The sequence below is a fragment of the Aotus nancymaae genome, unplaced genomic scaffold (assembly GCF_030222135.1).
Source record: "Aotus nancymaae isolate 86718 unplaced genomic scaffold, 86718_ANA_hifiasm-v0.15.2.pri h1tg000006l, whole genome shotgun sequence".
Lineage (NCBI taxonomy): Eukaryota > Metazoa > Chordata > Mammalia > Primates > Aotidae > Aotus > Aotus nancymaae.
Window position 1 is genome coordinate 6378336 of NW_026988417.1, and position 14592 is coordinate 6392927.

Here is a 14592-nt window from a genome sequence, read left to right on the forward strand (position 1 = left end):
CTCCTCCTGTACCTGCCCTGGAGTCATTTCCACAGGGACGCTGCTGGGCATGGGTGCTGCGTCCCTTCCAACCCCAGTGCCAAGCATGAGGCCTGGCACTTACTGGCCTCAAGAGTGTTTACTGAGCAAATGTCAATGAATATAAAACTGAGGTTGGAGGGGCAAGGCTGCTGGTGGCGAGGTCATGATGCTGGGCAGAGAGCAGACTCTTAGGATGCTGAGCTGGCTGAGACTCAGGGCCTAGGAGAAGCCTCAGGTGGTGGTGGTCAGGGCTATCTAGGCAGTGGACTTACTGTGTCTGCGCACAGGCCCTCTCTTCACAGAGAGGAGTGAAAGGCTCCAGCAGTGGCGTCTCTCCCACTGCAAGGAGCAATGCAGCCTAGTGGTGAGGACGTGCGGGCCCGGCCTGACGGTGAACTCCATCCCCACCCCAAAACTAGGCAACCTCAGAGTGAGCAAGTGAGAGGCGTCCCAGCAGAGCTGGGGAATGACAGCCCTCGCCTTTCCATCCCAGAGCAGCACAGGAAGGATGTAAGCGCCAAGAAACCCACAGGACAAAGCTTTAATAGCAAAAAATTAATACAGATTGGATGATAAACACATTTGCAACTATTGTTGAAACCGATTAAACACAGTTATAAACATCTAAAGCCCAGCTCTGTCAACTGGACTTTCCTATGTGCATGATCCAAGCTGTAAGAAATGAAGGTTAAATTCATCCACATTCTGAATACAGACTTAAATTTGAGGAACGTGACATGCAAATAAGATGAAGTGATTTCCAATTTCAGACTCGAAATGGTCATTTTTGCAAGGTTCATAAATATACGCTATACACATACAGCAGCCTATTTCTGTGGTTTCATATCTTGTGTACCTTTTGTATTTTCTTTGAATCCTTCTGAGCATTCTCTCGGAGTGGCACTTTTCCAAATAACTTCCATCCCAAGTCATTTTGTTTGTCAAGTCTTGGACTTTGTTTTCTAGGAAGCAGATTCCTACAGGAAGAAAATAACAAGGTTAGGGCATTTCTGAGTATCTAAAGAAACAGTAAGACAGCAGAATCACTCTAATACAAGTAAGTCAACTGTCCTCTGAGAGGGATAATGTGACGAACCATATACTTTAATTCTTCACACTTGATACAGACAGTTATGCCGCAGGACAAAGACCTTAAGCCAGAAATAAACTTTTTGTTATTCAACTATTAAATGTACAAATTCTATAAAATTTTACAGTAAAAAAAATGTGTTATATCATAACAAAGGGTATCAGAAAAAATAAACTTTGAAGTCAGACTAAACTGAATTGAAACCCTGGCTCAAGCATTCATTAGCCACATGACACTGGGCCAGTGTATTAACCTCTCCGAGCCTCAGTGTCCTAGGTTTAACAAGGCCACACTGCCCCATGTTCTACAAGGTTGTTAGACACATTAAAATTTCAAGTACACAATCCGTGTTTAATAGCAACAGCTGCTTCAGTACGTAACCTCTAGCTTAAATTATCTACAAGGTAAATCTGTATTACCTGTTTATAACGAGTGTTCACATATCATAAAAAGAAAGTTACTCATGAGATGGTCACAAGGTCTTCTCTCCCAAGAACATGTAAACAAAAGTTTCTTGTGATATAAATAAATCCCAACCGGTAGTATTAATACAAAATAAACTATGTTTGGAATGCACTGTCTTGGTGCATTCATTAAAAATAAATGGCTTCTAGGGCTTGCTAGAAAGTACAACATGAGCCTATAGCATCTTGCTGGACTAGAAAGTGCTCAAAGAAATACGGGGACGGAACAGGCGCAGTGGCTCACACCTGTAATCCCAGCACTTTGGGAGGCTGAGGCAGGCGGATCATGAGGTCAGGGAATTGAGACCATCATGGTCAGCATGGTGAAACCTTGTCTCTACTAAAATACAAAAAAATTAGCTGGGCATGGTGGTACGAGTCTGTAGTCCCAGCTACTCAGGAGGCTGAGGCAGGGGAATTGCTTGAACCCGGGAAGCAGAGGATGCTTGAGCTGAGATTGTGCCACTACACTACAGCCTGGGTGACAGAGCAAGACTCTACCTCAAAAAAAAAGAAGAAGAAAGAAATATGGGTACATGTCTAAGAGAAACAGTGGCCAGCTTGAACAGGCTCCCACTGGCTCAATCTGGAACAATTTAATCACCGAAATAATGAGAACAATGGATTATAACTCACTGAATAGAACAAATCTACATAGGTACAAATAAACGAACATAGAAATTAATGGAGGAGGAGGAAAGCTCTTGGGAAGCCACCTAGTACCTAGGAGAGAAAGACTCATGGAGCCAAGAAATGATCAACGGATGCTTATACTAGTGGGTGAAAGCTGAATGAGAAATGGATTTTTATACAGCTCCAAAGGGTCTCCTACAAATTCCTTATTAATTACATAAGGCAAAATAGTTAATAATATGCCGAAGAAACTTGAGGGACACCACTTCAGCCAAGTGATCAAAGCTAACATCACCAGCCAGGAGTGGTGGCTCATGCCTATCATCTCAGCACTTGGGGAGGCCAAGGCAGGAGGACAGCTTGAGGCCAAAAGTTTGAGACAGCCTGGGCAACATAGCAAAACTCTGTCTCTACAAAAACTCTTTTTAAATGAGCCAGGTACTGTGGCATGTATCAGCAGCCCTAGCTACTAATGGGGAGGCTGAGGTGAAATCATTGGAACCCAGGAGTTCAAGGATACAGTGAGCTATGATTATGCCACCAGCCTGAGCAAGACATGTCTCTATTTAAAAAATAATTTTAAAAAATGCCAGGACAGAAGGCACAGGACACCTGATCTGATGCACAGAGAGCAACACTGCGAGTTGATGGCGCTGATACCTAAGAATGCATGACCTGAATCCAACATGAAGAGAAGCAGACACGCCCAGACTGAGACAATCTATAAAGTAATGGACCTATAAGCTCTCAAAATGTCCCTATCATGAAAACAAAGGAAGGCTGAGGAAATGTTTCAGATGAAAAGGACATGAAAGAGAGCTGGGAGCAGTGGCGCATGCCTGTAATGCCAGCTACTCAGGAGGCTGAGGCAGGAGAATTGCTTGAACCCAGGAGGTGGAGGTTGCAGTGAGCCAAGATCACACCATTGCACTCCAACCTGGGTGACAGAGTGAGACTCCGTCTCAAAAAAAAAAAAAAAAAAAGATTACTGGGTTAATTGATGAAGTTTGATTACAGATTGTGGATTTGAAAACAGCATTGGATAAATGTTAAGTTTCCTCTTTTTGACAACAGTTCCATGGTTACATAAGGGAATGCCCTTGTTCTTAGGAAATATGCTGATATATTTAAGGGTAAACAGACATGGTATAGCAAACTTACTCTTCTAATGGCACAGAAAAAGATATGTATATACACTATCACATATAAAGAGTGGTAGAACAAGGCCAGGCACAGTGGCTCATACCTGTAATCCCAGAACTTTGGGAGGCCAAGGTGGGCGGATCACATGAGGTCGGGAGTTTGAGACCAGCCTGACCAACACAGAGAAACCCTGTCTCTACTAAAAATACAAATTTAGCCATGTGTGGTGATGCATGCCTGTAATTCCAGATACTTGGGAGGCTGAGGCAGGAAAATCGCTTGAACCTGGGAGGTGGAGGTTGCGGTGAGCCGAGATTGCACCATTGCGCTCCAGCCTGGGAGACACAGCGAAAATCCATCTCGAAAAATAAAAAATTTAAAAGAGAGGCAGAACAAATGAAGCCAAATGTATACCGCTGGTGAATCTGGTAAAGAATATATTGGAGTTCTGGGGTTTTACAATTTTTTAGTAAATTTGAAATTTTATCAAAATAAAGTTATAGAAACCTTCAAAAAAAAGAAAACAAATAGTTTCACTATTTCCTTCCTTTTCTGTTGTGGTTATAATCATTTCAGAAATAGCTTCATAGCCCAAGGCAATTTCTATTTACAAGAAATGAACTTTCATTATGATCGGGCCACTGCACTTCAGCCTGGGCGACAGAGCAAGACCTTGTCTCAAAAAAACAAAGAAAAAGAACTCTGAACTGTCTGAGATCCAACCCACTTAACATCTAAGATTTTGCCATCAGTGAAGGACTCATGCAGTTAAAACCAGGTTAAAACGGCAAGCAGTAGAAGGTACTAAGAACCTGGCAGCCAGAACCTGGGTTCATTAAAGGTGTACATTTTGCTGAAGAGGCATTGTTGGTCTCTGGGAAACTGGCATAAGGCAAAAAAGAAACCAAACTGCAGTCAGGAAGGCACCAAGATCCGGGCAGGCCTCTTGACTCTGGAGGGACGGGAGCTACAGAGGGTCTAAGGAATGGACGGGAGAATTGCACAGAAGCCGCTGCATGTGGGGATGTGCAAAAAAGAGAAGTCTGGGTGAGCAGCTCCCAGGTTCGTGGTCTGGAAGGCTGAACACAAGCGGGGGTGTTATTCACCAAAACAGGGGCTAGCAGGAAGACAACTAAGAGGAACAGAACCCTTGGTTTTTCAGGTCTCAGCTCACACTGTACTAGTCTGTACCAAGGTAGTGCAGATAAAAATTAATGTCAAAAATCAAAGTTGTGGCCAGGCACAGTGGCTCACACCTGTAATCTCAGCACTTTGGGAGGCCGAGGCGGGTGGATCGCTTGAGCCCAGGAGTTTGAGACCAGCCTGGGCACCATGGTGAAACCCATCTCTATTAAAAATACAAAAATAAGCCAGATGTGGTGGCGCATGTCTGTAATCCCAGCTACTCAGGAGGCTGAGACAGGAGAATCGCTTGAACCTGAGAGGCAGAGGTTGAGCCGAGATCATGCCATTGCACTCCAGCCTGGGCGACACAGTAAGACTCAGTCTTAAAAAAAAAAATCAGAGTTGCATGATTATTTTTAATATAAGAGCTTAAGCTCAGGATAGGCCATGGCTCTTGAAAAGCTCATAAAAAGCATGTTGGTATTTTTCTTGTGTGGGTAAAAGGCTGAAGTATGACCCCAAAACAAGTCACTACAAGTGGAAAGGTGCTGTAGCCTGGGCTCTGGGCTGAAAGGACATCCTCCTTTCTGGTGGGCGAGCCACTGGGAGCCCACGCTGCTGTGGCTGCTCCGGAGCCCAGCAGTCCCTCAGCTGCTGCTTCATGCGCTGTGTGGCCCGGTGAGGCAGCCCAACCCTTGGCCTTCAGATGCTGAGCACACAGTGGCCACAGCCACCATCTCGGACACTCCCAGGAGACAGAACAGAGGGGACTGCTCGCTCCAAGCTTCCTCTTTTCACTATTTCAAATGCACGTGCCCCACCCCCAGCATCAGAAATCCTGACACTTGCCCTCAAGGCATTCTGCAGAGCCTTCCCCGACCAGCTGCCCAGGCCTGGGCTCCCTTGCTTCTGTTTCCAGAGCACAGGGAATTCCCTTTATGGGATGGTGCCGATGGGATGGACTCTATCCCCTCTCCTCTCCACGTGCCTTCGCCTTGTGGTGGGGTCTCCCAGGGGGCAGGGTGGAGCCACCTCTGCAACCCCAGGATCTATCCAGCTTGCAGTAGGTGCTGGCAAATGGAGCAGCCATCGTGTGTGGGCAGGGAAGGCAAGTGCAGGGTGGCGAGGAGGCAGGGCTGACATACCAGGTGCAGGTGCCAGGTAAGGGGAGGGCAACCCAGACAATCAAGGCCTGGGACAGAGGACTCAACAGGGGTAACCTCTCAGCAGGAAGGAATCCCCGTGGAAAGAAGGGGTAACGGGTGGTGGGGGGCTGGAGAGAGCAGACAAGGAGTGGCAGACCACCACAACCTCCCTGGAGTGGGCTAGGAGCTGGGGGGCGGCCAGCAGGGCATGAGGGCCATTTACCAACCCTGTCACAGGAACGCTGGACTCCTTTTGTTTTGCATCCCCAATAAAGGGCTCCTCAGTGGGAAGAAGAAACTCCTTTGTCCTATAGAGAAAAAGCACTCACTCTACTAGCAGAATTAAGGACGAGCAGCTGTTGCCCTCCAAGCTGTCTCCACTGCTGCGCAGACACAGAGCACTCATTAACCCTGGTGCGACTCACCTGCCACTGCCGCAACCTCACCACCAACGCACAGCAAGTAAACGACCAGTTATGTAGGTGCCCTGCCTCCAACCCACACACGGTCAGTGTCACCCGCCCGGTCGCAGCGGGGTTCCCTGAGAGCCCAGGACTCTAGCTCGTGAGTCCTGTCCCAGGCTACCCTGACGTGCACACAGGCCAGTGCCTTTCCTGCCACTGTCCCCACCTGCAAAGCGCCTGGTTGCTGGCATATCTCACCTCCTACCTAGTCCTTCATCCAGGTGCCCACTCAGATCCCTCCTCCTGCAGCAGGTGGGAGAGGAGACCTGAGAACTTCCCCAAAGATGAGAGGAAAAACATTTCTTCTTTCCAAAAGGCTGATGTCTTGTGTTAAAAGCCCCATCGATCACCCTTGACTCAGAGGCACCTCTGCAGTCAGGAGGCCAGAGCAAGACGCTCTCTCAACAGCCCTCGGCCGCATTCAGACACCGAACAGCAGACACAGCAGTCGTATGTGCTCTAACCCTCTAGTCTTCCACGTGAATGCCACGCCTCCCCACCGCCCAGCTCTAACCCTCCAGATTCCAGGTGAACACCACGCCTCCCCACGGCCCAGCCACCTGGTCCTCCTGCCTTTCTCCGGCTGTACACACCCCTCGGACAGATGCCAGTTGTGCCCCAGGTGTGCCTGCCTCGCCCCTTCTTCTGGCACCCCACAGGTCCACACCAAGCCCAGGGCCATCCTCTGTAAGCACAAGTGGACCACGCCAGCCCTGCCACAAATCCCGCCAAGGACTTGCACCTGTTTTTGTGGCCATGGCATCGTGGTTCCAATCACCTACCTCAGGCCTACCACACAGGCTGCTCCCTCTGCCCGTAAGCGCCCCCGAAAGGAGACTCAGGATTAAATGAGGGGACTCAGCCCAGCCACGCACACGCAGCCCCACTGCCAGACACAGCCTCTTGCAGACCGGGCACTGCGGAGTCCTCCTCACTCAACTCCTCTGCGGAGCCACCTCGGCTCCCCCATGGCGCAGAGATTTGGGGGGCCACAGTGGACAAAAATGGGAAGTGCCCATGAAAGGGGGCCCTGGTAGGTGCTGGGCCCCCCCAGGATTTGTCCACAAAGGCCGCCCAGCGTTATTTTAAAGCTGTATGGCAGAGCCTGGGAAACACACTGGGGGCTGTCAGGGATCAGGCCACACCCGGCCATGGGAAGAGCCTGCCTGTAAGCCAGTGAGAGGCAGAGGACTTCTGCACAGGGAAAAGGGCCCAGGGCCTCCCTGGGGCATTTCTCCAATGACTTGCAAAGTAATGAGGAAAAGACAGGGGACACCAATGACAAAGCAATGTTAAAAATAATGGTCTGTCCGTTTTTCTGTGAAGCCAGAGCTCCCAGGTCTAGTGTGGAGTGCCGGACCCCAGGGCACGGTGTCCTGATAATTAGGAGCGAGGTCCGCGGCTTATACATTTAACTGGAAGAAATGGACCTTCGGAAGCCCCATTCCCAACGAGAGTAGTCAGGAGTGCGTTGGGCACCGATTCTGGCCTCTCAGCCTCCTCCACGCTCTGTTACTAGGGTCTTTCACAGGCAGCGGGGCTGGGGGTTGGGGGCTGAGTGTGAGTGGAGAAAAAGCAAACCGCCTGGAGGCTCCAACACCCCTCACCTTCTGACAACAGGCTGGGGTCTGTGCTGCCCTCTACGGGAGCCACTGGACACGCCAAAGGTGCAGATCATCATGCTGAAATATGCTGGCTGACATCAAATATATTATTATTATTTAATGTCAAGTAAAGTCTGGAAACAACCCAAGGGTTCGTGATACACTCATACACAGCTTTAAGGGAAGTTTTTGGAAAGGAAAAAAGCAGGATACATAACCATAGCAGGCAGGCCGTGTAATGCCTGCACCTACATTTGCCTGGGCAGGCACAGACTCTCGGCAAGGACACAACAAACGGTTATATCCGTTGCTTCTGGGACTGGATATTGGGTAGCAAAAGGCAAGGGGTAGGCTAGGCGCGATGGCTCACACCTGTGATCCCAGCATTTCGGGAGGGAGAGTGGGCGGATCACTTGAGCTCAGGAGTTTGAGACCAGCCTGGGCAACATGGCAAAAGCTTGTCTCTACAAAAAAGAAAAAAAAAAATAGCCAGGCGTGGTGATGTGCATCTGTAGTCCTAGCTACTTGGTAGACTAAAGTGGGAGAATCACTTGAGCCCGGGAGGCGGAGGTTGCTGTGAGCTGAGATGGCACCACTGCACTCCAGCCTGGGCAACAGAGCCAGACACTGTCTCAAAAAAACAAAAAACAAAAAAGGCACAGAGCAGAAAGCCAACTTTTCGCCTGTATGCTGTCTTGTACTTTTTGATTTCTGAGCCATGCAAACATATCACCGATTGAAAAAGGTTCATAAAACATTTAAAAGCCACTGAAAAACTAGGTATTTCTGCCATTAGAAAATGAAATGCTTTGTAGCACTCCCACCCCATCCTTCAACCCAGTAAGACTTCATCACACCCCAAAAACGTACCGGACTTTTCTGCACTCCTAGCAACACAACTTGGCAAATCAGGCCACTCCTGTTGCATTAGGTAGAAAGTGACTTAGCAACAAACGGCCAAGAAAAAATGAAAGTATTCAGTGATGTGCTTCTGATAGCAAAAAGCAAGGCCTTTGGAACAGACATGAAAACGTTCATTCCACGGCCTAAGTACAATAATCCTGCCTACTATGCCTCAAAAACGGATCCTGAGAGGGTTACAGAGAAGGGGCTGCATGGAGAGCTGTGCCCGTGATCGCTCCTTGTGCCCACTCACTCAGCGGCTCTGCACAAGCCCCTGCCCACACTGCGCTTCCCAGAGGTCAAGGCCCCGCCGGAAACAGCAGCAGCAAGCTGTGAGCCTGGAGGAGGACCTGGAGGTCCCCTCAGAGGGGACCAGGGGCTTCAGAGAAGCAGGCAGAGCTGTGTCTGCCCCTGAATTTACCTCTTGGCAGGCACTGCTTCTGAGCCTCATTCCTACCTCCCAGGATTCAATGTGATAAATGAGCCAGGAAAGCACCCAGCACCTGCTATGGCGCCTGGCACCCTGCATAGTTGATTCCATTACACACAGTCTTAAGTGGGAACCTATTGTCTCCAAGGCCCAGACTATAAAACAAACAGATGAATTAAGAAGATACCCATCCTCAAGAAGCTGACCAACAAATTGGCCAATGAGATGGGGCAGGGACATCCTGAGAACTGAGAGGAATGTCCAGCCTTGGAGGGTGAGAAAAAGAAGATTGAAGGGTGAGAGCATTCCAGGGAAGAGCATTAAGAAGACTGTTCATGCCAGGTGTGGTGGCTCATGCCTGTAATCCCAGCACTTTGGTAGGCAAGGTGGCTGGACTGCTTGAGGCCAGGAGTTTGAGAATAGCTTGGGCAACATAGTGAGACCTTGTCTCTACAAAACATTAAAAAAAAAAATTAGCCAGGCAAGATGGTGCACACCTATGGTCTCAGTTACTCGGCAGGTTGAGGTGGGAGGACTGCTTGAGCCCGGGAGTTAAGAGGCTGCAATGAGCTGACTGAGCCCCTGTACTCCAGCCTCAGTGACAGGGTGACAGAGTGAGACCCTGTCTCTAAAAATAAATAAAACATAAAGATTGTTCAGTAATGTCTCTGTCTCTCTCTCTCTCTCTGTGTGTGTGTGTGTGTATGTAGGTAGGGATCACCTCTATCACCCTTACCCCATCACCCACTGAAGTCAGGATGCTCAAGGGACTTAACCTACTCGACCCCCAGTATGAAGCAGGTGAAGCCACTGGAAAGGTGGCTGACCATCAACTGCAGACTCGGGCTCTAACTGCAAGTCCATGTTGTGGGCTGGCCACCTGGGCAGTCATCTGGGCAGCGATGACTCACCCCGACCCACACCTGGCGCTGTCTTCAGCTGCTGAGTGGGACACAGAGCATAGTAACAGTGTCCGTCCCTGGGGAGCTGAGGACCTGGGAGCAGCGTGAGCCTAGCCCAGGCTAAAGGGCTGAGTTGTATTTCTAGTCAGCACGGTGGGCTTAACATCTCCAAGAAGGTTCGGATAGGCCAAAAAGGGGATGATAAAACCAGCCCATAAAAAAAGCCAGCAGCCTTTTTTTTGAGAGCATCTCACTCTGTCACCTAGGCTGGAGTGCAGTGGTATGAACATGGCTCACTGCAGCCTCAACCTCCGGGGCTCAAGCAATCCTCCCACCTCAGCCTCTCAAGCAGCTGGGACCACAGGCTTATCCCACTATACTCGGCTAATTTTTTAGAGACAGGGTCTCACCATGTGGCCCAGGCTAGTCTCAAATTCCTGGGCTCAAACCATCCTCCCGCCTTGGCCTTCTCCCTCTAACTTTCTAAGACAAAACCTAAAAGACACATTCTCTTCCCAGGAATATAGCAAGAAGTGCCCAATCACCAGTTCAAATTCCTCTCCTGGCAATACCAGAGGAGACCAGGAGGCAAAAGCAAGAGGTGAGCCCCGCACGTATAAAGGAGAGGAAGTGTGCCCGCAGCTTGAGAACAGAAACGAAGACCTTTACAAAGCAAGGAGACTCCATACCATGCCAGCAACTTTCACCTCCATCTGTCCAAGTATTTCTTGACCTAAATATTTCTTTGTTCAAATGTGTATTGACTCTAAGTCAGACACTGTTCTAGGCATGGAGCGCCTGCCCCGTGGAATTTGCTATAAACATCACCCACTCCTTGAGCGTGAGATTGGTGATAGCATTCCAAGGAAAACAGCCTAGACGATGGGTAAGTTCCCAAGGTCACCCATCTGGGACTCAAACTCAGGCCCTTCCAGGCCTCCCCAGGCAAGTACCGGTGGACACGGAGTCTACTTTCCCAGTGCAGGCCACGAGTCTGTCCGCTTTCCTCCCAGGACAATGAAGAACGGCTGGCCGGCACCACCCTCGAGGGGAGCACACAGCAAGCGATGCGGCTCCCAGCTCGGTGCAACCACGCTCCTGTTCCACTCCCAGACTTTTCCTAAGAAAGGCAGATGTGTGGGGCGTGGTGGGAGAGACACTGATCAATGGTAAAAAGGCAAAGACAACCAAGTGGCCGGAAGCAGCTTACTCGCTGTCCATCCCACTCCCACTGCCTCTAGCAAACGGAGCAGTGAGGAACTGTGGCCCTCCTGGTGAGAAGGCCCCACTCTGGAGTTCGGCCACAGACCCAGCGCTCCTTCCCCACACAGGCAGCTCAGGCACCTATCTGCATCTAGAAGCTCACAGGTGGGAGGTAACCTCGTGTCACCTGCATTGGCTGAGAAGTGAGGTGCAGGAGGCTTTGAGGAGACCCGTGGCTATGCCAGCCCTGCCCTTCCAGAGAGCAGCAGCCCTGGGCAAGCAACCCTGGTCCATGGGCCTCCTTTCACCTGCAATTCGAGATCATGCCAACTTCTTCCTAGGGCCAGGGGACAGTGAAGGGGGACCAGGCATATCAGTCATTCAACAAACTCTAGGCGCTGAGTGACAGGTCTGTGTAGTTGTGTGTGCAGGAGCCATCAGCTAGGATGACATACTGGTAGCCTGTTGTTTGTCTACACTGTGTTCTTCAGTTTGATCTGTTCAACGTTTTTAAACATCACAGAAACACCTGGGTTTCCAGCTTCTCTTGGAATACAAGATCTATCTGGCCAATATCTATCTAGTGAGCCAGAGCTGCTCAGGAGCCTCTGGCCAGGGGTGCTCGGTACCGTACAACCGCCTCCCCTCCACCACACTCCCCCACACCTGCAACGTCAGCACTTCTGTCATCTGTTCGCAGGGGCAGACCCAGGTTTGGGGGGCCTTGAAGCTTACAGAGTTTGGGGAATTCTCTTCAAGAAAAAAGGCTGAATTGGCCGGGCGCGGTGGCTCAAGCCTGTAATCCCAGCACTTTGGGAGGCCGAGGCGGGTGGATCACGAGGTCAAGAGATCGAGACCATCCTGGTCAACATGGTGAAACCCCGTCTCTACTAATACAAAAAATTAGCTGGGCATGGTGGCGCGTGCCTGTAGTCCCAGCTACTCGGGAGGCTGAGGCAGAAGAATTGCCTGAACCCAGGAGGCGGAGGTTGCGGTGAGCCGAGATCGCGCCATTGCACTCCAGCCTGGGTAACAAGAGCGAAACTCCGTCTCAAAAAAAAAAAAAAAAAAAAAAAAAAAAAAGAAAAAAGGCTGAATTATAAACAAAGGTACAAGTCTGGGGACTGTGATCCGTCTCCTTTAGCAGAATGTAAAACTCATGGACATGGACACCATCTCTTCTAGTCACTGCTCTGTCTCTAGTGTCCACAACAGTTACTGGCACAGAGTAAAACACTCAGATTATTGAATGAAAGCTTTTCTCAATGAATTTTTATAAAGATTACATGAGAATTACTATTGCGCTTAACACAGAGGAAGGTAGGAGGCTGGGGAGATGGGCCCAGACACATCCACTAAGCAACACAGAGCTGCGACTCGGACTTACGTGTCCGAGGCTGCTACCTGTCCCTGAAGGCAGAGGACAGCTGGAGAGGCAGGACGTAATCCTCCCTGACCCGGTGGGGCAGGTTCCACCAGCCACGGACACTCATCAGGGCTTTCTCAAAGCCTCTCAAGTGTTAAGAAATAAACCCAAAGTCCCCCTCCCTCAAGATCCTGTATACTTCAACGCCTGTTTGCACTGCAGCAGCTACTCAGGGCTTCTGACTCTTTCCCTCCTTTGTCTCATTAACAGAAACTGCTGGCAACGTCCGGTTCCAAAAGTCGGAAGCCAGCTGAGCCATGCAGCACTCGACTCCCACAGACTGCCTGGCCCAGGAGGGCGTCTTCTTCTGAATCATAGTTACCTGGTACAGGGCACTATCAAGTACCTGCCTAGTGCTACACCAGGCACTTTACCTACATTTTACATTCTCCTCCCATAACCCTACAAGAAAGGTATCACGGCCACCACTGTACGGACAGCACACCAAGGCGCGGCGAGGCTAAGACACTTCCTCCTGAAGGGACATAACAATCCTATTATTCACCAAGGATAGAGAAGGCAAAATCCTGAATGCTTCCTCTAAACCCCACTTCTGAGGTGTATTTTCCAGATCTCCACCTCCCAAAAGCTGACACTGCCACATATATCCACATGGGCCTGACTCTCCTTGGAAAACACAAGGGAAAAGGGCCAGCCCTCTCAACTGTCACAGAGACATGAAAAACAAAGCAAGGCTCCTATGTAAGAAAATCCGACCTCCTCTACTGGAAATATGCAGAAATAAAGACAGTGAGGTTCTATTACCACCATCAATCACTGTGCTGAAAATTCCCAGTTCCACACACAATTAAAGGTACCCCAGAGCTGGAAATACTTGGAGCCACTCTTCTTTCAGAAAATGCTACCCATGTAGTATCTGACGCTGAAAAGTTAATCCCGGCCAGGCACAGTCACTCACACCTGTAATTCCAGAACTTTCAGAGGCTGAGGCAGGCGGATCACTTGAGGCCAGGAGTTTGAGATCAACCTGGCCAACATGGCAACACCCCATCTCTACTAAAAAAAAAAAACACAAAAATAGCTGGGCATAGTGGCACACATCTGTAGTCCCAGCTACTGGGGAGGGTGAGGCAGGAGAATCACGTGAACCCGGGAGATGGAGGCTGCAGTGAGCCAAGATCACACCACTGCACTCCAGCCTGGGTGACAGAGCCAGACTCTGTCTCAAATAAAAAAAAGTTAGTCCTTAAAAACAGAATATCCAAGTCAAGGGAGCGCAGCGGGCATCAGATACACATGAGCAGAAGCACTGGCCCAGCAAGCTCCGGCACTCAGAGATGCTGACAGAAAGGACCACCTCCATTTCACACCGGGGAGACCCACAGAAACAACTCAGCCCAACCAAGGCTGAGGATCACAGGCTATCAAAGCCACAGGCACGGGAAAGACCCTGCTCCAGTGAAGTCTCCAGTTCCAACAGCAAGAAAGGCAAGAACACAGCCACAAACCTGTCCCTGAACAGGAGTGCAGGGGAGGCGGCCATCGTGTCTACCGTGACCTCGCAGCTCCGAGCGGCCGGCCACAGAAGCAGGGACCCTCCCTGCGCCGCATTCCTGGCAAGCCAGAGCCACAGTCCCGGGAAACACCATGGGTGCACTCGGAGCCCTGCCCCTCGAGTCTGCAAGGTGAAGGCAAGCAGGATGGAGCAGGCCGGCTGGAAAGGCGGGGGCGGCAGGGCGGGCCTCCCAGTCACAGGGAGGGAGGAGTGCAGGCAGTCTGGGAAGCAGAGCCTGAGTGACGGGCTTCCCGGACCTGGGACACGGCTCCGTATCACATGCCGTGGCAGGGCAGGCTACCAGTCACAAAACCCAGGAGACCCTGGACCTGGAAAAGTGCCAAGCACACAGCATTTCCTGAGCGCCTGCCCTGTGCCAGGTCTGCTGGTGGGTCACAAGCACAGAGACATGAAATTCATCCAAATACCTACACTAGAACCATCGCTCCAGATTCACCCCCAGTCACTTCAATACTGTTGAAGACAAAAAGCAAAACCCAGAGCTAACTAACAATCTCACATC

The 14592-nt window shown here is 50.2% G+C and overlaps 1 protein-coding gene across 4 annotated transcripts in view; it reads right to left on the reverse strand.

The window, feature by feature from the left end:
• Positions 1-14592, reverse strand: part of TBC1D14 (TBC1 domain family member 14) — a 117666-nt gene that overhangs the window by 60093 nt on the left and 42981 nt on the right. For all 4 annotated transcript variants that reach the window (XM_021669347.2, XM_021669344.2, XM_021669356.2 and 1 more), the window contains exon 3: positions 878-998. In XM_021669347.2, the coding sequence (XP_021525022.2) occupies positions 878-998 (121 nt within the window). The remainder of the gene's footprint in view (positions 1-877; positions 999-14592) is intronic.